Source organism: Lycorma delicatula, chromosome 3 (assembly GCF_047948215.1).
Source record: "Lycorma delicatula isolate Av1 chromosome 3, ASM4794821v1, whole genome shotgun sequence".
Classification (NCBI taxonomy): Eukaryota; Metazoa; Arthropoda; class Insecta; order Hemiptera; family Fulgoridae; genus Lycorma; species Lycorma delicatula.
The window spans coordinates 681,904-707,372 of record NC_134457.1 but is presented as its reverse complement, the minus strand read 5'-3'; the positions used below and the strand labels follow the sequence as shown (position 1 = coordinate 707,372).

Below are 25,469 nucleotides of genomic sequence, written 5' to 3'. Positions count from 1 at the left end.
ATAATGTTAATCAGTAATTAAAATTTTTTGTTTTATTTTCTTTTGGAAAAAAATGCTGATGATCTTCTTTATGCTGTTAATTAGAGATTACCAGAACTTTGGATTTATATTTAAAAATTACAGAAACTACTTAATATAGGTTATCAGTTTTGTCTATTTTATAATGCTTTGATGATAAATAACATCATCAAGTGTTGTGAGCACTACATGAACATCTTTGCAAAATGTCTGTATAATACAGAATTCTGGTGTTTTAATCTGTGTTTTAAACAGCTGAGTTTTTTATACTAATATTTCTAAGTTTTTATTGATTATTTGATGTGCCTTTTTTTTGACATTAAGTTCTGTAAATTAAAAATTTGTAAATCAAATTTTAAAACCAGTTGAGGTAATCAGTTTAATTTATATTGGTTTTTGTAAGCATCTTGCACTTGGAATTAAATATGCATTTTTGAACCAAACACTGGTACTTAATAGTGATCATTTTTAGAATAATTCATGTCACAGATATAAAATCAAATATACCTGTAAAAATAAAATTTGTTGGAATAAACATGGTGTGTACTTTAATAATTTTGAAATTTGTCTTATGGATTCTATTTCCTCATAATGTAATAAAATCAGGTCAAAACAGGAAAAATGGCTTAAATTTTCCAGTTTTTTATTTCTTAAAAAATTTCTTCCGGCATTTGCTTATTCTAATTTTTGTTTTTGTTTTGCTTGTAAATTAACATATACGTTATATACATTTAATTATAATCATAAAAAAATATAATTTATTGTTACTTATGAGATTATTAGTTTTTTTTTACACTTATTTATTGTATTGATATTTCTATGTTTTTTGCTACATATATATGAGGTGTGTGAGAAAAGTAATGAGACTGACTTTTTACCCACCAAAGGTTTCATTTTTTCAAACAATATTATCCCCTTCAAAGTAGTTCCCTTGGGCACCTATACACCGGCGGAATCATTGTTCCCTTCAACTGGTAGGGCTTTTAACTGGTCGGTTACAGTCTATTGAATGTTCTCCAGAATTTTAAAATGACATTCTTTTAAGACATGTTTCAATTTCGGGAAAAGGAAAAAGTCACAAGGACTCAGATTGGGTGAATAGGGGGGTTGAGGAACTGTAAGAATGCGTTTTGAGGTCAAACATTCTATGATGGAAATGGTCGTGGGACACGGGGCATTGTCATGATGAAGCATTCACTTGTCTGCAATGTCTGGTCTCACACAAATCATTCTTTTCCTGAGCCTTTTAAGGACACCTTTGTAAAAACACTTGGTTGACGGTTTGTCCTGGAGAAACAAATTCTTTATGCACGAAATCCGTACTGTCAAAAAAGCAAATCAAAATGGTTTTGATCTTTGATTTGCTCATTCGACATTTTTTCGGTCGAGGAAATGACAGAGTGTGCCACTATTTGCTTTGCTGCTTTGTTCCAGGATCTTACTCAAATATCCAGGATTCATCACCTGTGATCACACAATTGAAGGATTCTTGGTCATTGTCAATCCTCACAGAAGATCAATGCACGCATTTCTTCAATTGTCCTTCTGTTCTATGTGAGGTTTTTCGGCACCAATTTCACACAAACCTTTCGCATATCCAAATCATTTGTCAAAATTTGATGTACGGTGATAGTGCTTAAATTTAATTGTTTACTCATCATCCTTATTGTTAAATGACGGTCAGATCTCACAAGAACCGTCACATGCTCAACATTTTCGTCAAATTTTGAACTTGAAGATCTCCCTGAGAGAGGTTGATCTTCAACGTGTTCTCAGCCTTCCAAAAATGATTTGTGCCAGCGGAAAACTTGTACTCTTGATAATCAATGTTCCTCATAGGCCGGTTTCAACTTTTCAAAGGTCACACTCATAGATTCCCCAAGTTTAACATAAAACTTCATTGCACAACGTTGCTCTAAATTCCGATGCACCATTTTCATAACACACAACATAAACACAACTTCACTGATGGTGCTGTGGCCATCATACTGACCATGTGGAAGGGATGAACAAACCGATTTAGCATAGACCGGTAGACACAGCGTTGCCAGATTGCTTGCAGTGTTACCAATCTCATTACTTTTCTCACATACTTCGTATGTAATAAAAAACAAATTTAGCAATTCAGTCGTGTTCAACCATTGGCTATTCCATAGGGGTTTGATGTTTTTGCCATTGGAATTTTCCTAGCAGGTTTTACGGGTGGTTTGCAATTACATTCCCATATTATATTATATTCATATAAATTTTTCATATTTTCATAAAATATGAAAAAAAATTTTATAGAATAAAAATTTCATATTTTAACATTTTCATAAAATTTAGAAAACATAATCTCTAACAGCCTCAAAATTTGTAACAATAAAACTTCACTGCCATTGAGTTTATGTTTTCTAAATTTTTAAGTTTATTTCTTTTTTGTTATTTGCTGGAGGTAATTATAGTTTTAGGTACCAACTGATTATGTGAGATCCCGCGAAAGTCGACGTTTGGTATTAATATTTTTTAGGTTTTTCTGTTACTGTTGATGGTAAAGATGTTGTTTTTTGAATTTAAATAGCATAGTGGTCAACATTTTGATAAATTATTTGAATTTTCAAAAAGTTATATATGTCATCTAATATATATATAAAACAAATGTCTGTGAAGTTGCACAACCCAAATTTTTCTGCTTTGTAGGAATGACAGTTAACTTTTGTAAAAGATATTTTAATTAGGGTAATTTTTTGTGTGACAGAATAGTGTACGATAGCACTGCTAGATCACACCTCTGGGCAACAGTGAGCATGGCATCAAGCAGTTTGTTTAGTCTGAGCAGCAACGTCTTGCATGCAAGAACAATGCGTCATTATTGTTGTCGTCAACAGTGAGTGTGGCACCAAGCAGTTTGTTTAGTCTAAGCAGCAACATCTTGTACGCAAGAACAATGCGTGTTATTGTTGTTACTGTAAATTGAAATCATATATGATGTGTCAAGAAGAATTTTAATCCATTACATTTCATCTATTTAATCATTTTCGGGATATAGGTAGTGTGCATGACTGTAAACGTACCAGCCGTCTGTGTTTTAACCGATGACAGTCTGCAGGTGATAAATGAAACACTTCTTTATTCTCCAGTCTCCAAAAAAGTTTCTTCAAAAACTTTTTCTAACCAGATTGGGCTATCTTATGGAAGTGTTCATAAGGCTACTAAAGTTCTAAAATTACATCCATACCAGTTTAATGTAAGTCATCAAGAACCAGATAAGAAGAAAGAATGCAGTTTTGTCGGTGGTTGAGAAGTTTCATTCAAAATAACATATCTGTTCTAGACAAGGTTTTTTCAGCGCTGAAGCTTGGTTTCATTTTAGCATATTAACAGATAAAATTACAGAATATGGTCTTCAGAGAACCCACATGTTCCATGAACAGCCATTACATTCGGAAAGAATTGAGGTGTGGTGTGGTATATCTTGTCGGAGAATTGTCGGGCCTATCTTTTTTTTGGAGACCATCACAGTTGAACGGTACCAAGAAATAATTATGCAGTCTATAACTTTGCTAGATGCTGATGAACGTGATTGCTGGTTACGAAAAGATGGAGCAGCTGGCACACATGGCGAACAGTAGTACGCAATTGCTTCGTGATTTCTTTAATGATTGGTTAATTGCTTGTGGTCTATGACCTCGTTCAGCGAACCTGAGCCCTTCCAGTTTTTATTTGTGGGGCTTGTGAAAGATATTGTTTACTCAAACAACCCTCATACACTCGATGAACTTAAACAAAATATTGAAGACTGTTAATCAAATATCACTGCTGCTACACTGGAAAAGGTCACATACAGTGTAAGAAAACGCTTTGATGCATGCATTGAAAATCATGGTAGACATTTCCAGCAATTATTATAAACTTGTTAGTAATACTTTTATAATTGTTAATATTATTATTAATAAAAAGGCTTTATAAAAAACAATTTGTGATTTGGGTTGCATGACTTTACGATCACCTGTTGTGTATATATATATATATATATATATATATATATATATATATATGTAAGTAGTATATTGTGATTTTATAATTTTTTAGGAAAAACTTGAAAAAATGCAAGAAAGAAGAAGAAAAAGAGAGGAAAGAATTGGAAGAGAACAACAGGAAAAAGAAAAAGAAAGATTGGAAATTGCTAGGGAAAAAGCCAGGTGAAATCATGAGTACTTATTCTTCTTATTATGTTTAGAGTTGCATTAAATTTTGTAGAAGACAGATGTAAAACAGGTCTGTTTTTGAAAACATATATTTTGCTGATCACATTAGTTAATTTTTTTTCATGATTCTGTATTCAATATAATCAATACCGATGAGTTTATATCGCTATATTATTGAGTGTAAATTTATTTGACAATTTTTCCACACATTTGTTTATGAAAAATATATGTAATGTCAGTACTTTTGAGATACTACTAATTAATTATTAAGAAATTTATAAATTTCAACTGGTTATTTGTGTTCCTGGCTTCTTAAACTCTGTGTTTTTTCAATGATACTTTTTTATTTATTACTTAGATGTCATAAGAGATAACATATTCAACATTTGCAGATTGCATACTCTTACCACCTGCATATTTCTGTAAAAAAAATTATACCTTGATAATTACATTTAAGTTATTATTGTTATTAATAATTCATAATTTTTTAATAGAAAAAGAATTTGAATATCCAGAATGTGTATGATTTATTTAATTTTTTGTTTTAGTATTTATTATTTTTTATATCAATGGCTGCTCTGATCTAATTTTTTTCTTTTTTTTATTAAAATTAAATTGATGCATTTTGAAGAAGTATCAGTTAGTTGTTAGCACAGTATCACATTGTAATAATTACATATGTTTAAATTTAAGTGTATCATTTTTTTAGTTTTTCCCTGTACTTTACAAAGTTTTTTACTGACAAGACTATCATTTACTAACAAATGTAATCTTATTATGTTATTAAATTAATTATTTTTTTATTTTAGGGATCGAGAAGAAAGATTACAAGCTCTTCAGGCAGCTCAGTTAGCTAATGTTGAAGAACTTCAGAAAAAAATCCAACAAAAACAGGAAGATTCTGCTCGTCGTCATGAAGAGAATATCGAACAAATAAGGCAACGGGCACTTGAAACTGCTGCTCTTCGTACTGTTGCAGATAATAATGATGAAGCCCCTCGTCTTGCTCCCTATGAGACTAAAAAATTGTGTCTTGCGTGTAATGTTTTGGTTAGTTGCTGTTAGTTTTCGATTAGTGATGTGAAATATTTATCATAATACAGAAGGTAGAAACTATTTTTAGGAAAGGTCTAAAAAGAGTGGTTGAGTGAATGTGTATTTTCATTTTTCAAGGTTTTATCCTTTGTTTCATTCAGTAAGTAAACAGACAGACACATCGGTAGACATGTTACCAAGTGTTTACAGATGTTAATATTTCATTATATTTTTTTTACAAGGTGGTATTATAAAGTTCCTTGACTAAGCCTAAAGAAATACATGTACTTCCCTTATTTAAAAAATTCCCACCACTTTTTTTTTGTAAAATGGCCTTCTTGGTAATGTATCCGTGGTTTGTTCGTCTATTCCTCAAAAGCATAGGCAAAATCCCATTTCTCTCCAGCATTGACTGGTATTCTTTTTTGATGCCTTCTATGGTACAAGTGATAACCTTTTGGTTACATTTTTAGTTTAGGAAACAAAGTAAGTCAAGGACAGGATGCAGAGTGTAAAGAGAGTAGCATCATTTACTTTTAAAAACTGCAATGTTTTGAGGAAGTTGTGCATGAGCATATTTTAATGATCTTATAGCTAATTTTATTTTCTCATAATTCTGGTCTTTTCGCCTACACATTTCTCTGAAAAGCCTCTAAACCATAAAAGTCAGAATCACTAACTCCAGCAAGTATAAATTCTCAGTATTGCCTTTGGTGACTAATAACACTGAACATGCATATTTTTTGTGTTGACTTGCCATACCATTTTTGATCTTAATGATTGTGGACTCTTCCACTGTTATGACTGTTTATTTGTGTCTAGATTGTAGCTATGAATCCAACTTTCATAATTAGTTTTGACTTTAGAGATGAAAGTAGGATCTTTGTTAGCCTTGCATAAAGCTCACAACATGAATCAGCTTGTTGTTGCTTTTAATCATTAATCAAAGTGACAAGCGTTAAGGGACAAACTTTGTAGTTGTATGATGGATGTTTAAATTATGAGTTAAAATTTATTCTCAGATTCCATAACCGATTACAACCATCAAATATAATTAATGGATTGTTTGTTAATAGTCTTCATGGTTAGTTTCAGAATTTGTCCGCCTTACCTAGTATTTTGCTTTTAGCAGGTTGCCCAGAATGATTGTCTTCAGGCAACATTCTTCTGTCATTGAAATGAACAAGCCTGTGTTTGACCTAATGAATAATTGTTTAAAGGTATCTTGAAGTACTAAGGAAGTCACAGTAGCTTTTTTACCAAGTTTCATACAAATATTTCTGCAGTTTAAATTTATCAGTCGCTGTAAAGAAGTAATAACACAAAGTTGTAAAATAGTATTTCTGGACTGAGCACAGGCACACAATATGGTAGCATTCAGCAAACTGATGGAGTAGGATTGGAAGTAATGACTTAATGACTACCAGTATCCTGTGTACTATTATCAGTGTTTAATTTCTACAAGTACCGTCCAGGAATATTTCGGTATCTTCTCATATATCCCTCTTATACTTTGTATTTGTCACAGTTTTCTTTTGTGTTCCATTAACAAAGAAGTTAATCTTTACTAACAATTATATCTTTTTAGTTGATTATAAAGCCGTGATTGCATAGTTGTTTTTGCTTCATTATTTTCAAATTGTCTGATGGAACCAAATCAAAACTATATTCCTAATCAAAACTTATTTCTATGATCTAATTTTAAAATCATTTGTTGCATTAATTTGGCCGTATGATGGTGAGCATTATCCTTCTAAAGAGCTGTTCCTTTACTTAACAGTTCACGTTATTAATGAGAATAGTCAGTTTCAAATTGTTTATAGTAACTCCAAACAAAATTTTTGACAGTTTATTGAACTTCCAGATAATGACAGATTAGGAACTTCCACATCCCAAAAAAGGGAGCAAAAACCAGCATTTCAAATTTCTTTGTTACTAGAGATCTAGGATATTTCCATTGTTTACTTGTGTTAGCGATTCTGGTTTATAGTGGTGTATCTATATCTCATTACAGAATACACAAGCCTGCAAAATTTGGGTTATGGAATGTTTTTAAACTTTTGGTAATTGATTTCTGTGTAATTTTTAGCATTGAATCTGAAAAAACTTGAATTTTTTCCATTACATCTGGATTTTTTGCAAATCTGAAATTTCAAAATTTGTAAAAAGTTGAAAAATTGTGAAAATGTGATACTATAAAATTGACATAAAATTTTTTTTATGACAAATTAATATAATATATTCACTTTTTTATTTATACTGTGCATTCTTAGAGTTAAACAGTTGAGTGGTCTGAAAAGGATTGGGGGGGGGGGGGTTGAAGTTGACTAGACAGTGGGAGAACTTGGCCGACAGGTTGTGACAAGATGTAACATGTTTATTGGCAGGTATCTATGCCACTCATGCACTCTGCAACTACTACCAATGCTCTTTCAACCATCAGCATGCGTAAATCAAGTTTTTTTCACCCTCTGTGGTCAAATGAGTTTTTGTAGATGGAAAATATATTTTCAGGCCAAAAGCAAACTTTCTATTTTCAAAATGACTTCAAGAGGCTGCAAAAATTCTCCAGATTCATTTTTTTACATTTGTGGTGAATTAATGTTGCAAAGGCAAAAAAGAAATATAACAAGTTTCATTTGACAAGTGTTACCTCATGTATTTCAGAATGAAAATAGGTGATGAAGATAAAATGGTGAACACTGTTCACTATTTGACCACTGTCTAAATTCTAAATCTTACAGTGTTCAGATTTGCAGGTCCAGTGGTGTGGCAAGTCATGAAATCACACGAATGATTGTTACTTTTGTTCAACTGGTGTTCACAGTTTTAATCTGAATTATAAAAAAAGAATTGGTCTATCCAAATATGCCATCCACTTTATGTCCAGTTCCTCATGGTCCAGGCGTACCAGTGCCAATTCCACCAGAAAATTTACCTGAAATAGACAGTTCCACAAGTGATTTAAAAGAAGATAACATCGAGGAGTATGAACCTGGAGATAGCTGTGCACCAGAGCTTTATTCACAGTCTGAACTAAATGATTGTTTTCCAGACATATCTGACCAAAGAAACTTCAGAATTGCTTGGTTCGAGTCTTAAAGAGAAGAATCTGCTAGCAGCTGGCACCTCATTTTCCTGGTTCAGGTACAGAGAAAGGATTTTCTTCCATATTTTTCATAAGGAGAATTAGTTTTGTGCACTGATGCATGTGGACTTCTGACTCGATTTAATATTCCGTACAAAAGTACCGATTGGAGACTGTTCATCCAAACTAGGTCAAAGTTGTCCTTTTTCACAATGGGAATATTTTTTGAAGAATGTTCCCCTCTTCATACACTAATTTGTTTGCTTAATGAATGGTTGTTGCAAATCAATTTTTTTTCTAATCTTTTTAATTTAGTCACATCGTTATGATTTTCCATTAACATTGCAGGATTTCACTTAGAGCATGTAATATCTGTAATTTATATATAAGTAAAAGCCTATTTGAAAATCCTTATTTATTTATGATGTATGTAAACATATACATATTTTTCAAAATTTTATTGTAAGTTGATCGCTAATAAATTATATTCATATAAGGATTTAAACTTTGATAATCATTCCAATCCAAATTGTATACATAAATAACAAGTGAATTAGAATCACTGCCTGTACTCATGTGTGTTCATTAGATACCCTTGATGTATAATTATATATGGAATGTAAAAAAATTCATTTTACAGTTGACTGAGTAGATTGTAAGAGTAATAACAGTGTGGCTTTATTGTAATAATTTAAATAATTATTTTGTTGCAAAATTAATAACTTTCGTATGGTTTGTGTAGTTTTGGGTTGAAGTACCATTAATTACTATCCTTGTTATTTTGTATGGTTTATGGATTAATTTTACATTATTGCATTTTAATATTTTATTAGCTATTTTTAAATAAATTTCTGTATTCTTTACCAAAACTTTTCACATTTTAATAATGTTGAGCTTGAAAGTATGTGAAAAATACTGAGCTTAACCAGGGTTTAAATCTAAAATTTTCTGAATGAAATGCAGGAATGCTGTTACCGCATATTCAGTTCGTCTAAATTAAAAATTTAATTACTGAATAGGATTGACATTTATTCAGTAGTTGTGTTTACAGGCAAGTTAATGGTTTTAAGGTTAGAAATATTAATTTTTTCTTTTTTTTTTACAGATTGAATCAGAAGTATATTTATTAAGTCATCTTCGTGGAAGACCACATCAAGAAGCATTGAAAACACGTAACGATTTACCTGACATTGTTATTGTTGATGCTCCACCTGGAAAATTAGATCCAAAAGTCACTCAAGATAAAGAACGACAGAAAGCATTAAGAAAACGATGTAAAAAAATTAGGACCCGCATGATTCAAAGGTTTGTAGATATTTTTATTATTCTGTTTAATTTTTTATTTTAAGGATTGGCACAGTTTTAGTTAAGATTTGATTACAAAGATCTGTGTTTCACATTACTTCTGAAAAATTTGATTTACATTGATCAGAAATTTTTTAGTGGAAGTGTAAATCTAGATGACTATTTATCAGTAGAAACTATGAAAAAGTATATTTAAAAGAAATCTATTCATATTCTAAAAACCCAGGTAAAAATATTTGTTTTATAGCGTTTCTTAATAAATGTTTATTTCTTAATTAGTATTGTTTGTTTCTTTTTACATACAAACACACACAAGTAGTAAGGCTGATGATTTGGAGCAACCACTTAAACTTTCTCTTAAAATAGTTCTGACTTTAGTGTTCACATCATTTTCTTTCTACTTTGAATCCTCTTAAAATAATTTCATTGGACCGCTGCCCATTAAAATCCTTTACCTTAAAGAAATACTTTGAAAATGTAAAACATTTAAATTTTATTAAAAAATTTTATCACCAATTTGTTTTCCAACCATTAATTAAATTACTTGTTCTACAATTTCTTTTCAATTTATTTTTAAAATGTTTGATATTCCACTTCAATTTCCAAAAATATTATATAAACTTGTTAAAACATCTATCTACCTCTGAACAATTAAACAGTTGTCTCTGGTAAGTAAAAAATTGACCTGTTCTTTGAAATGAACTACCCGTTTTCAACTACTTAGATATATTTCCACTGAAATTTAATAATATTAAAAACAAAAACAGAATAAAAATAAGTAGAAGCAAGAAGTAGTTAGAATATAAAGTAAAACGAGACAAGAGAAAGTAGTTGGGAAATGGATAAGGATATTAAAGAAACGTATTATTATTATTATAATAAACAAAAATATGAATATCCAGGTATTCACTACATTTAACTTTCTTATACTTATTTGTAATGACCCTGCAGTTTTCAACTTTGTCTTTTAATGTTTGTTTGTCCGTTCTTGTCCATAATAATCTTACAGTAACTTTTTACTATATCCATATTTATGGATTTCCCAAAACAGCATGGGGCCATTATAAGGACTCCTATATTTGAAAAATTCCATTATTAATTTTGTTTTATTCACATATGTCAATGAATTGACCACCTGCTTGAACATTTTGCATCCGATCTCATAATTTTCAACATTTTCTCCCTACAAACAAAAAAGCAAAGGTAAAATTCTGTAAATTTATTAGAAACATATTTTCTAATTTGTGAAATCACTAAAATAATATGGTACGTTGTTCTAAAACAACATAAAACTCTACCAATGCAATAATTAGCAGTTTATTATAGAAATTTTTATAAAACATTAATAACATTAAAAAAATTCAGCGCAAATATTTTTTAAAGAATATGGTTTTAACTTAAAAATGTACAATGATGTTACACTTTTAGCTATTTTCAACATATGATAAAAGTGTTAATTCTTTGACATAATAATAAACCCATTACTATGATAAAACATCTTCATAATTAAGAAGAACATTAATACAAAAAAAAACGTTTTAACAAAACATGTAGCTAATAAAAGCAAACATTACAGTATCTCATGCCACATAATTACTATTATTAGTATTGATAGTATTTATGGAAGTAATTGGTATTGTTTACCAGAAAATTGCATCCAAAGGAATAAATCCGCAAGGTTAGTTTCCTATATGAATTTTTTTTTTTCTAAAATCAGTAAATAATTAACATAAATACATTTTCTTGTAATAAAGCAAAAATAAATTAATAAATCATAAAAGTATTTTTGGAGACAAAGTTTGATTAGTAAAAATGTGAAAATAAAACAAGATCCAGAAGTCATATAATATTATTTGGCAAATAAATATAATTTTAGATTATTTAGAAAAAAATCAGTATTTTAAAAAGTGGTTTTCAAAAATTAAGTAAAAAAATATACTTATTTTTATATTAAAAAGAAATTTGCTAAATAACTATATGAGAGTCTCCTTAAGCAGGATAATAACCTAATATAGCTGTAGTCAGTCTGAAAACTCACCAAATCAACATACAGCTACACTCCTACATTAGCTATAAGATCTGTCTAGAGTGAATTAATTTCATCCATGTAAGACATGAGAACAGTACATAACATTTTAGTTTGTGCTTCTCTGATAATTTTCAGTTTAAAAAAAAAAATTATAAAATTTTAATTTATATTATAAAATTTTATTTTATTTAAAAAAATAAAATTAACTTATTTTTTTATTATTATTATTTCAGGGGAGAAGAGTACGAAGCCAAGTTAACCGTTAGTTCAAATAAAAAATTAGAAAGTCCAAATCGTGGTCGAATCCTTAAATGTTTGAAGGATGTGGAGCGACTTCATACCAGCCAGGGATTAGGCCAGTGGCCCAATAATGCTATTACTCAGTTAGAACGTAGTCTTTCAGAAATCAATAGGATACTTGAGAAAAAGGTAATAATATTTTATTTTTGAAAGGTTAGTGATTTCATAATATTTCTTAATTAAAATTTGTTCTTTTTTTTGTGTGTGGAATAAAATTAATTTGTTTTTTAACAGCAACATGTAATAAGTAACATGTAAAATGAAGAATAACAAGTATTATTCTTGTCAATCAGTACACGTATGAAGTACAATGTTACTTACTTATATTAACACTTCACTGCTACATGTTTTTCTAATATTTTAGAAAAAAGTTTTATATTTATTATTTTTGCTCTATTTACCTCTCTGCTGATTTTTTTTTTTTTTTTTAAATAAATTATGTTATACAGGGTGTCCCATGTAAAATACAACCCAACCTTATATTGGTAGGTATTGAAATAATAAAAAGGTATGTGTAAATGTAAATGTTATTTTTATTATAACCATCCATTACCTTACATTTAGAGTAAATGTTGGAAATGGCCGCCATCTTCTTGAATATAAGCTTCAATTCTTTTTACAAAGCTTCATTCTTCATTTTTACATAAGCTTCATAAGCTTCATTCTTTTTACATAAGCTTCATTCTTGCAACTTTTTTCAAAGTTTGTGGCTGGATTTAATACAGCTTGTTCAATATTGACTTTCAATTGTTCAAGTGTTCGTGGTTTGTTGCTGTAGGCTCTTTCTTTGAGGTAACCCCGTAGAAAAACATCCGCCCCAGTCAAATCTGGAGATCTTGGTGGCCACAAGCCTCGACCAATAACATGATTACCAAAGAATTCCTCAACGAAATCAGAAGTTGAACCTGCGTAGTACGATGTCGCACCGTCATGTTGTAGCACGCGGTGTCTGTCTTCCTCTTCCAAGAGTGCAATGAACTGAAATAAAATATCCTGATATCGTTCTGCATTAATGGTGTACTCGAAAAAAATAGGATCGATTATTTTCTTCCGCAATATAGCGCATCACACGCTCGACTTCTGCGGGTGCAATTGTTTTTCGTGATAAACGTGGGGATTTTCAGTACTCCAAATTCTACTGTATTGGCCTTTTACGTAGCCGTCAAAATGAAACCGTGCTTCTTCTGTGAAAAATAACAAATCCATAACATTAATTCCCTCACGCAGAAATCGACAGAACCGTTGACAATATTGTAGCCATTTTTCTTTGTCGGGCTCAAAAAGTCGATGAACCGTTTGAATGCGATAAGGTCGTAATTGTAATTGTTTGGTCGCCTGATGAACAGTTGATTTAGACAAATTAATTTCAGCAGACAAACGTCTGATTGATTTATTTGGTGAGGCGAGTATTTATTTTATTCGGTCTTTGATTTCAGTGACTGTATCTGTATTCAACACTGACGCAGATCTTGTGTGTTCCTTGTTATTAACAGAACCGGTCTCTCTAAATTTTGCAACTAACCTTAATACTGATGTTTTGTTAGGAGCTGGTTTATCTGGGTACTTATGGCGAAACAAATCTTGCACTGCAACCACTGATTTCGTACTGAAGTACGACTCGACAATGAAAACACGTTCATCTAGCGAAAACACCATCTTGTCTATAGCAATACACTGAATGTTATGATTGCATTGTTGTTACTATCAGTAGTGTTCTACTGCGTCGCCGCGATGTTCAGATGTTGGACGAGTCCATTTCAGTAACGAGTAGGAGAGTAAGCTTGACTTTTGAAATTTCATGGATGAGTGATTGATGGGTTGCATTTTATATGGGACACCCTGTATAACATTAGTATATTTAGCTAGTTTTTTTTTAAATCTACGGTTTTTGTAATCTTGAAAATATGCGATGATACCACATGTGCGTCATCAGCAAGCAATATAAATGATTCCTACAGGTATGCAATCTGCCTGTTACTTTGGTTCTTGGATATTATTAAATGCTTTTTAAAATCTATCGTTAATATTTTGTCAGAGCAGTGTTAAACTGTTTTTTTAGTTTATAATTTACTGGAATTATAATATTTCCCAAAAAAATGTACTATATATTTACATTGAATGTTTTTCTTTTCTGAGTAATAGTTTTCTGATGTGCAATAAAAATTACAAGCGTATTAGAAGATAATTGGTAATTAATTTTCATCTTTAACAATAAAGGCCTTTGGAGTCCCAGCAATCTAATACATGCGCCAATTCTTCATCAGATGTAATTTTGTCTAGTTTTCTTTTGTGCAAACTGTTGGTTCCAGTAGTGGAAGACTGCAATTCCATTCTGAAACAAATAAAAATCAAAAACTAAAGTAAAAGATTGCAATATTGATATTATCAAATTATAATTATTTTGAAACTGCTAATAATATCGCATTCCATGTTTTAATTTTAAAATTTATCATACTTGAACAAAAAACTAATTCGATTAGAATATAATTATGCGTACTTCAATATGAAATCAAAATTTAAATAAAATATACATAAAAAATGAAGGCATATTTTATGTACTTCACAAATTTTTCTTCAGGATAAAATGAAAAGTTGAAGTTACGAGGATCTAAACAAAAACATATGAAAAACAAATTTCATAAAACTATTACATGACTGCATAAAACTAGGCATTTTTACTTCCTTGTATGAAGTAAAGGAAGTATCGTGATTGTGAAAATTTTCAGTTTCCAGATTTCAACAGAAATATCCATTTTGACCATCCCTGACTCCATTTTGACTAGTTTTGGCATGATGTCTGTACATACGTACGTATGTGCATATGTATCTCGTATAACTCAAAAAAATTAGCCGTACGATGTTGAAATTTTTGATTTAGGAGTGTTGTAACATCTAGTTGTGCACCTTCCCTTTTGATTACAATCGACTGGACCAAAAGTGTCCAAAAAAGCCCAAAATCCAAAACATTGGATTTTGCACTTTTCCTTAACTGCAGTAATAAGCCCTCATTGAGAGCTTTTCAACAATATATCATAAGTGGTACTTATTTTCATTGGTTCCAGAGTTATAGTTAATAAAATTTTAATTAATGAAATATTTGAATTTCGCAAGGGGAAGAAGGCACATCGGTTCAAATCTGACTTCTCTCCTTTTTTTTTTTAAACTTTTTTTTAATTTAAATATAAATGATTTATTAACCATAGAACACTATCTGATCCTGTACCCCTTCATTACTCAATATATGTAAAAATTACGTACATTTATATAATTTTTTTTAAATCTCTTAACTCTAGTATGAAGATGGATTAAAATGACTAAGGTAACTCTAATATAAAAAGTATGTTTTAAATTTAATTACAATCAAAGACGTTTATTACAAGCTTAATGTATTAATAATTAAAACATTTAAATTGAACTACAATATAAGTTTAGAATTTTAGGAACTTCTTGTTAATAATTTAAGATGTAATAGTAGTAACTAACTAATAATAACAAATATAATTATTAATGGAACATACATTTTTTTAACATTTTGAGCCATCAACTTTATTTTGGTGTTGACGATATATGGGATTCTTGCATGCAACACGATAGATCTTGGTCATTCATTTTTTTGTGTAATGGCACAAATAACAATATTTTCTTGGCCTTTTTCCTTTTGAGTAGATGGTCCTTCACTGTCTAAAGTTGCTTCAGTTATTCCTCGGAATTGATGTTTTAATGTTGGTGATTGCAATCTCCTAAGTTTCCAATCGGTCGTTAACTGTTAATATAGTTTTAGAAGAAACATTTGTCTGAACAATGGTTTTGATTTATTCAAATTCTGTTTTACAAAATTTGACAAATAAATGGCATATGCATTAATTATGCTGATGTTGACCATATTATAAAAAAAACAAAACAGTAAGGCCACCTTGTTGTTTTTTTTCCATAGTTCGTATTGTGGCATGTTTGGTCAAACATGTCGACAGCCCCTTTAATGTGATTATAAGTTTTGATTATTTCAGATTTCACTGAAATATCGATCGTTGCATCTTAATGCATCAAAGAAACTAATGTTACAAGTTTGTTTTCTTTTGGTTTATAAGAAGTAGAAATTATGTCATTATCAAATAGAAACATGCTGGGTCCTGCTTTTTGGTTTTCATCTTTTATATCTATAAGCTTTGAAGGTAATTCCTTTTTATTTTTCTTCTATTGTCCCAGTCACGGTGAATCCGTAATCAACCAGAAAACGATTCATGAGTGGCAAACTTGTAAACCAATTATCAGTGGTTATGTTTCTGTGAGATCCCCTTATGCATTTCACTAACTCTTGCACAAAATAGACAGCAGCAGGGATATTTGCTGGAACAGTGCCTTTGCCAAGATAGCGGATTGGATTTATGACATATTTTGTACAATTGTCGCACATCATTATTATTTTAATTACGTACTTCTCTGGTTTCGATGGTATGTATTTCCTAAAGGGACATCGATCACAAAAACATAGTAATTGTTCAACAATATTCAAATATGAACTTGGTCTGTTGACAGTTTTTAATAAATAAATCCCACACTTCTGAAGTAGGAGCAAGTTTGGTGTTTTTCAATTTTTCATTTCTTGTGTCCCTATCATCATACCTCAAGCAGTTAATTATAGAATTAAACCTATTCTTTGGCATTGTTGCAATAAATTTGTTTCCACATAATGTGGTATCAAATGTTATATTTGTTGATAAGTAGTTTATTTTTAGACCTCCAGCCAAAATTAAAATCCCAAGTAACCCGTAAAATTCTTCTTTACAAATTTCATTTAATGTAGAATTTTTGTTGCTCACGGTAGTTAAGTTTTTGCTGGTGAATTTCTTCATTCGTGTGGGTTACAATTATATTTTTGATATTATCAGGGAAAAATAAAGATGAAATTTCCAGTGGCTTGAAAAGTTATGCGGCTCTTCCAACTGGTTTGGGTAGAATATATACTGTGTTCCTTTTGCTTATTTTTTCCCCGGTTGTGTCAGAAATAGGATTTTTTGCCCATTCATACCAATCTTTTCCACAATATTTTTCTTTTAAATTAAAGACTACATTAGTATCTCCCATAGAAGCCTAATGTCTGTCTGTTTTCGTTTTTGTTTGATGTCTTCCTTTTCTGGTTAACATTGGTAGACAAGATTTATCGGTGGAATAGTTGGATTATCTTGAAGGGAAAGTTCATCCTCCAGAGATTCCTCAGGATTAAAGTCTAAATCTGCATTGGTGTCATCTGAATCTACTTCACAGCAGTCTTCAGCCTCGCTTTCAGATTCACCTTCTTCAAATAAAATGTGGTGGATTTCTTCCACAGTTTCCACAAGTCGTGATATAATTCCTAGAAAAAAAATATGAGATATTGCAAATCATGTAGTGTCCACATCAGATTTTTGTACTTTACTACAATAAAATTCAAATTTTAAAAAAGTTATTTTTTTTAGTTTCATTTATTTTTGTAGAATTTGTAAAAAGAGAAAATATATATATATATATATTTTTTAAATATTAATATTAAGCATTTAAAAAAAAAAATTGTACTAACTTGATTTTCTGTAATGTAATCTTCAAGAAGTTGTAAAAAAACAATCTATGTTAAACAAAGCTGAATTAGTGTAAAAGAATAAAAAAGTAAAAACCAACTGTACAGCCAAACTAAAGAATTGTTTCTCAGTGTTAATACACATTAACAAAACCTTTACCGGTTGCTGTCAAAGAGTAGAAGAGGATAGAAGAATGCGCCATGCCTTACCCTTGGTGCACAGGTGGTATCATGAGCATGGAGCAAGCAATTCTCCATCTATGATGCTGCCTTAGTGTCATCAGTCCTGAATGAGTTAAGAAATTTTTGTAATAATACCTTCATTTGATAATTGATGTAGTTTAATGAAATTTTATTTTCTAGTCTAATTAAAAGTAGTTTTTAATTCACAGAGTTTCACTTTACCACTACAACTAATTTTAGTAAATCATCTGTAAAGTAATTTTTGTAGTTGGTATGGTATTCTTATTGAATTAATGTATTTTCACAGGGGAATCATAGGTTGTATATTTTTAATTAGTTTAGTATAATAAACACTTTTATTACTAATTGTTGTTAGTTTCTGTTTCATAACATTTATGAGTTATCAGTTTTATAATGACTATATTCACATATATTGTTTTATTTTCATTTTTTATTGCAGAATTCAGCTGATCAAATGGTATTCAGAGAATTAAATGGTTTCACTAATCTCAATAACATTCTAAATCTTGGTTTGGATGTTGCAAAAAATATGAATCCTTATATACCACCAAAGTAAGTAAATTATGTAAAAATAAAGAAATTAATGAGTGAAGAATCATGCTATGTAAGATTACATTTTTTTTAAAAGTAAATTTTAGTTATCAAAGAAGCATAGGAAGAGTCACTGGTCAGTCAAGCAAACATACACTCCTTGTAATCAAACTTGAGAGTGAACAGTACTCTTGAATGTTGACTGATAACTGAGTGCTACTATATACTGGGTGTCCCATATAAAATGCAACCGATCAATCACTCATCCATGAAATTTCAAAAGTCAAGCTTACTCCCCTACTTGTTACTGAAATGGACTCATCCAACATCGAACATCACGGCGACGCAGTAGAACACTACTGATAGTAACAACAATGCAATCTTGAGATTCAGTTTGCTATAGACAAGATGGTGTTTTCGCTAGATGAACGTGTTTTCATTGTTGAGTTGTACTTCAGTACGAAATCAGTGGTTGCAGTGCAATATTTGTTTCGCCATAACTACCCAGATAAACCAGCTCCTAACAAAACATCAGTATTAAGGTTAGTTGCAAAATTTAGAGAGACCGGTTCTGTTAATAACAAGGAACACAAAAGATCTGCGTCAGTGTTGAATACAGATACAGTCACTGAAATCAAAGACCGATTACTCGCCTCGCCAAATAAATCGATCAGACGTTTGTCTGCTGAAATTGATTTGTCTAAATCGACTGTTCATCGGGCGACCAAACAATTACAATTACGACCTTATCGCATTCAAACGTTTCATCGACTTCTTGAGTCCGACAAAGAAAAATGGCTACAATATTGTCAACGGTTTCGTCGATTTCTGCACGAGAGAATTAATGTTATGGATTCGTTATTTTTCACAGATGAAGCACGGTTTCATTTGGATGGCTACGTAAACAGTAGAATTTGGAGCGCTGAAAATCCCCACGTTTATCACAAAAAACAGTAAAACCCGCAGAAGTTGGGCGTGTGGTGCGTGATATCGCGGAAGAAAATAATCGGTCCTATTTTTTTCGAGTACACCATTAATGCAGAACAATATCAGGATATTTTATTTCAGTTCATTGCACTCTTGGAAGAGGAAGACAGACACTGCTGGTTACAACATGACGGTGCGACATTGCACTACGCAGGTTCAACTTCTGATTTCGTCGAGGAATTCTTTGGTAATCGTGTTATCGGTCGAGTCTTGTGGCCACCAAGATCTCCAGATTTGACTGCAGCAGATTTTTTTCTACAGGGTTACCTCAAAGAAAAAGCCTACAGCAACAAACCACGAACACTTGAACGATTGAAAGTCAATATTGAACAAGCTGTATTAAATATCCAGCCACAAACTTTGAAAAAAGTTGCAAGAAACGCTGTAAAAAGAATTGAAGCTTCTATTCAAGAAGATGGCGGCCACTTCCAACATTTACTCTAAATGTAAGGTAATGGATGGTAATAATAAAAATTACATTTACATTTACACATGCCTTTTTATTATTTCAATACCTGCCAATATAAGATTGGGTTGCGTTATATATGGGACACTCTGTATTTATGCTTTGCTTTAGGTTGTTAGACATTATTACTATATTCTTATTGTCTCATAATTCCTTACTGTTTTTTATCTCTAACATTTTATACATCAGCTGTTCCAAAACTGATTTTCAATAAGTAGTTGAAAATCCACTTTCCATAGCCACATGACATGTGCATAGTAGTTACAGAAAGGTTTAATCTGATTATATGCTCATCCTAAACTGCCTTTTTAAAAATTGAAAATTGTTAAGTTGGGATCAATGAAACATATAACCTGTTATTGTTACTCTCATTGATTGCTTTAAGTGGGAAATAGTGCAGTTGAGATTCATTGTCATTTGTGTTTATGGCAATAATGTTATAAGCAAGAGATTAAGCTCAGAAATTAAAAAAAAAACAGTGCACCTAACGAGGAAAAATCAAGGAGGAACTGTTTAACTGATAAATGATGAAAGCAGAGTTTTGAGACACACAGAGATTTTTTAAGTAAGAATCATGAAACGTGGCACAGTATTCCTTAACACACTTCTTATAGAGCTTATTATAGAACTCTGAAAAAGTTTCAGAGATCAATTCAAAACTGATGTTGTAAGATATTCACAAATAGTGTTCTTCTGTTAGGCAATGTTTGGTTCTACTCCCTGGTTGCACCAAGACTTTATACTTATCCATTGATTTAAAAGTAATGAGGAGCTCATCGACGAGGTTAATAACTGGCTGAGTATCCTGGTAATGCAGTTTTGTTAGCAGAACGGGGTTTCACAAAAGCTTAATAAGGTGCTCTGGTATGAAGTGCTTGAATGCGGGACCTGATTTTATGGAGAAATAATGTAGATATTAAGATAACTTATGTATAAAATATGGCCTTTTTTTACCAGCCAACTGGAAGTTGATTTTGAAATAGTTTTCGTTTATTTTTACCTGTAAATGAATACTCTTTCCATAAATATAATGGTGATTATATGTAAAGTTGAAGTATCCTTTTTGTCATTAATCTTTTTGAAATGAAGGAAGTACAAGGTGGCCGGGAAGTTACCGTACCCCTAAAGTTAAAATTATGTAATTAGTTACAAATAAAAATTGCAATATAATGAATTATTTTATTTACTCACTTAATACATAGTATTAATTTTAATAGCGGAATCCCAAGCAACAATACTCGCCCCAGGGAGGTGTCCGTCTGACTCAAATGGGCCTCCCCACCTACTGGCTGTTAAGTCTGCCATGGCAGGTTGGTCCACCGGTACTGGATCTTTTATCTAACTCTTTATATTAAGGTGTCCACTCTAATGGGGCCCCCATGACTGGGGAACCCCACCGATTCAGGTCTTTTCAAACTACATATCCATTCTAATGGGGAGAACTTCTACAAGAACCCCCACCGGTTCGGATCTTTTTAATCATTCTTCCACCTGGCAAGTCCACAAGCAGGGTAGCTCAGGCTCGACGATGCTGTTCCCATGCCCTCATCAGGAGCCAGCCCTAAGATATACCTGTCCCATGTCGCAACCCTTCATCACCCAAGGCACATCCCTGACTCCTCTTCCCAGCAGTAGCACTCTGTATATCCTTAGGCACGTGACATTCACGTTCACTAGTCCTGTGGCCAAATTGCCCACATATCAAAGATATCCACTGCCCAACACATCCTACTGCCTGGTGTCCTTCCCCACTACAGTTGCAGCACAGACTTGACCGGTCCAGCCCCTTGCAATTCAGGGCGAGGTGGCCAGCGCTCCAACATCTAAAGCATCGTTTGTCCAGAGGGCGCGCCTCCAAGTAGCAGGAATGCCACCCCACTTTTATCCTTGGAGTCCTCCAATACTCTGGTGTTCCTGGCAGGCAGCAATACCATCGCCCTTTGCATGGCACCAAAAGGTGGCCTCATAGTAACAACTGTAACAGGGACCAAAGCCCCAACTACATCCTACAGAACCTCCAAGTGGCAGGAATGCCACCCCACTTTTATCCTTGGAGTCCTCCAATACTCTGGTGTTCCTGGCAGGCAGCAATACCATCGCCCTTTGCATGGCACCAAAAGGTGGCCTCATAGTAACAACTGTAACAGGGACCAAAGCCCCAACTACATCCTACAGAGCCTCCAAGTGGCAGGAATGCCACCCCACTTTTATCCTTGGAGTCCTCCAATACTCTGGTGTTCCTGGCAGGCAGCAATACCATTGCCCTTTGCATGGCACCAAAAGGTGGCCTCATAGTAACAACTCTAACAGGGACCAAAGCCCCAACTACATCCTACAGAGCTGCAACCACCTCATTAGGCATGGCATCAGCATCTAAATCTCCTATGTGAATGGCCTGCATCCTACTGCCGTAATGTCTCTCCTGCACATTTGTGTCTTTCAAGTGGCACCCAACCTCTTCCTGAGATCATCCTTAACCACCGGTGAGTCAACCATTCGAAGTTCCAAGGCTTCTGACTTACTACCCCTTTTCACTGAAAGAATCTCGGCCGCCAGCCCCGTGTCAAGGTCTCTCTTAACCTGGCAGAACAGATCAGAGTAAGAGACCCTGTTCTTTCTTACAGATAACATCAATGAAGTCGGGTTACGTGACATCCCTTTCACCAGTTCGCCACCAACGAGATGGAGGGCACATTTCTCGCCCAGGTTCATACCACTCCTAGCCACACTCTCCAAATATTTCCATATTGTGGCTCCATCTTTAACACTTCCTAATTCAAACCCACATTTTTCCAAGCCAACATTGTTGCTTTTGATGGCGATGGTTTTTTAAAGTGTTGTCGAAACATATTGCTACTTAGCATCACTGCTTGATTCGTATTTTGTTCATGAACCTAAACACTTCTAACTAACCGTTCCTCGATGATGTAACTACTCATGTCAGTCATTTTAGCTCAGCTGTCTTTTACTCAGAGTATGTGATGTAAAAAACTGTTGCCAACCAGCCCCAACGAAAATACCATATGTTCTAAATACATATCCTAACTCATATTTTTTGTTAACTTTTGGGGTACAGTGACTTCCCAGCCACACTGTACATAGAGATGCTGTTTTTAAGTTGACTCAAAAATTATCTCGTATATAGGCCTAAATACATAAAGGAAGTATGCAAATCCCATAATTATTATTCATTAAAATTTTATAACCGATTGATTTTGTTGATCTGAATTGTTTTATTGTACTGTAAAAAGGTTTATAACTGTTCAAATTGGACTAAAGAATTAACGAGAGAATTTATTTATGAATTTCTAATAACTAAAAGATTTTAGAATCAACTAATCAATTTTTTTTTAAATAACTACTTTGTAGCGAATATCTGTGCATAAACTCTTTCAAGACTGAGCTCATGGACTTGTTTTAATCCCCCAGACTGATGTTTTTCATCTTTTTTCAAAAAAATCATAAATTTTCTTTTTAACTTTTTTTACTTTAACTTTTTTACATCAATTAAACCCCAGAAATTGGTATATCTATTAAAATAATATTTAAAGCACTTAGGTTTTACAAAAAAAGGGTTTTATAGTGCTTGTACATGTTACAAACTAAAATAAGTTATCTTGAAAACTATTCTTTAGCCTTTGAGTTAATAGAATAAACAGAACTAGCAACTAGCGAAACCAGGGGAAAGAAATTGAACGTATTGGTTAATACTGAAGTCGGCAAACCAGTAGCATACGGGAAAATATATTTAAAACAATGGGATCCTAGCACTGTATCTCATCCGGTTGCCAACTGACGGACTAAAAAATTGTGCTGTATCATGTACAGCTGAGAGTAATACTACTATATGGGTGTCTAAGCATTTGCTTAAATGGATCAAGGAAAAAACCTTCATCAAATAAAATTAATTAAAAGCAATAATTAATTAATTAATAAAAACAGATCTTATTGAGCCATTATTTTTTTTTTAATTCATTAACAAATTGACCACTGTGTTGGTCAAGTTGGAATTAATATGGTAACTATAACTTCTTATCTAATTATACTGTGTTTTGGAGGTTTATATTTTGTGAAATATTTTATATATATGTATATACACACACAGAAGTATATAAAATTATAATTTATTAAAAATGACAAGTGAAGAGCAACAAGATCCTTTCTCATAAGACAAATTATTGCAGTTATTGAAACAGTTGTCTAGTTTAACGTTAGTGGACATTGTTATTTTTTAAGAATAAGTGACTATTCTTTTTAGTAAAGATTGCAACATTCATCGCTTTGCGTCTTCCAACCTCCAGATCTTCAACACTGAATACCTGAGCTGACATACTATCAGTGGTATTCATATCAGCTGGCTCCCAGAGTAAAATCAGAATCGCTGCATGAAGTACAAAACACAGAAGATGTTTGACCTCAAAACACGCTTCAAAATATATTTTATATTAAAAAATGTTTAGTCTTATAAATCTTGCACAATTTAGAATTCCAAGATGCTTTTATAAGCCTGTAAATTAAAGTATTATTTTTAAAACTTTCAAGGTAGGAAAATCATGTTTAGAAATAAACAGTTATAAACTGTGTTCTATGTTCTTGGGGCGGGAAAATTATCCACCACATACATACCATGTTACAAAAAGATCTGTGGTTTTTGAAGTTTGTCAAAAATACTTTAAATTTTCATCACTGGTAACATCTACTTATTTATATCCATTGATGGTTCATCGGATTTACATGTTGAGATTTTTATGCATCGTCTTCTTTATTTGATTTACTACTAGGAAATGGAATCTAGAAAGCATATTAGTATTAGTTCAGCCTATTCAATGTATTATTACATTTTTAGACACATCTGGCCGATATTCTGTGATTATCAGTTTTTCTTTTATAAAGCGATTTTATTACATTTAAGAGATAAATGAAAAATGAAAAAAAAAAGTTCTGAGATTCAAACTCCAACCGATTTATAAGAAGCTTGGATGATAAACACCAATCATTTTCCACAGGTTAGATATTCATTTTTTAAGGTTTGTTTACATCATGAAAGTTATATTTATTATGTAGATGTTTATTTTATGTGAATAATTATCGTGTATTTAAAATGTTGAAAGTGTTATTCATGTAGAAAAATGCATATTGCAGCCGTTTTAAAATTATTGCTTAAATTATCTTTTTTGTTACAGGTGCTTTGTGACCACTTGCACAGCATACGGTCTGGCTTGTCAGGACAATATTGACAACGCTAGATTTGTAGTTTTTACCAATAAGGTTGTTCTTGTTTTGGATTTACTACATAAACAACTTGACGTAAGTGACTTTTATCCTCGTGCTAGTTTTTATCAGGTTTGCTTATAAACTTTACTCGTCTATCCGATTCAGTATTTTTTCTCAACATTTTCTTTCAAACACCGTATGTTTTTATTTTGTAAAAATACATTCTTACTTTGATAAGATCCAAATGTTTTCATCTCTGTATCCTTTGAACCGGTCGCTTAGTCTTTTAATTTCTTGTTTAATAATTTTTTTATTCTTAGGTATTCTCATTTATTAATCGTAAAAAAATAAAGTGCCGATGACATAATGATGTCCCATTTTTTTTCTATTTATTTTCTTTTTTCTTCATTTCATTGACGTATATTTATTCCTTAGAAGTATATAGAAGCGTATAATAGCACGGTTGAAATATTATATCTATTAATATGGTACATAATCCTTTTCTTATTTTCTAACTTATATTGTAAACACTTACCGTTAAAACACAAAAG

At 31.9% G+C, this 25,469-nt stretch overlaps 1 protein-coding gene across 1 annotated transcript in view; it reads left to right on the top strand.

The window, feature by feature from the left end:
* The window catches only part of ssp3 (SCAPER domain-containing protein short spindle 3), a 140,682-nt gene that overhangs the window by 80,044 nt on the left and 35,169 nt on the right, over positions 1–25,469 (top strand). The window contains exons 15-20 of the mRNA XM_075359329.1: positions 4,090–4,199; positions 5,015–5,255; positions 9,434–9,633; positions 11,896–12,091; positions 18,160–18,272; positions 24,888–25,011. Coding sequence (XP_075215444.1) covers positions 4,090–4,199; positions 5,015–5,255; positions 9,434–9,633; positions 11,896–12,091; positions 18,160–18,272; positions 24,888–25,011 — 984 coding nt within the window. The remainder of the gene's footprint in view (positions 1–4,089; positions 4,200–5,014; positions 5,256–9,433; positions 9,634–11,895; positions 12,092–18,159; positions 18,273–24,887; positions 25,012–25,469) is intronic.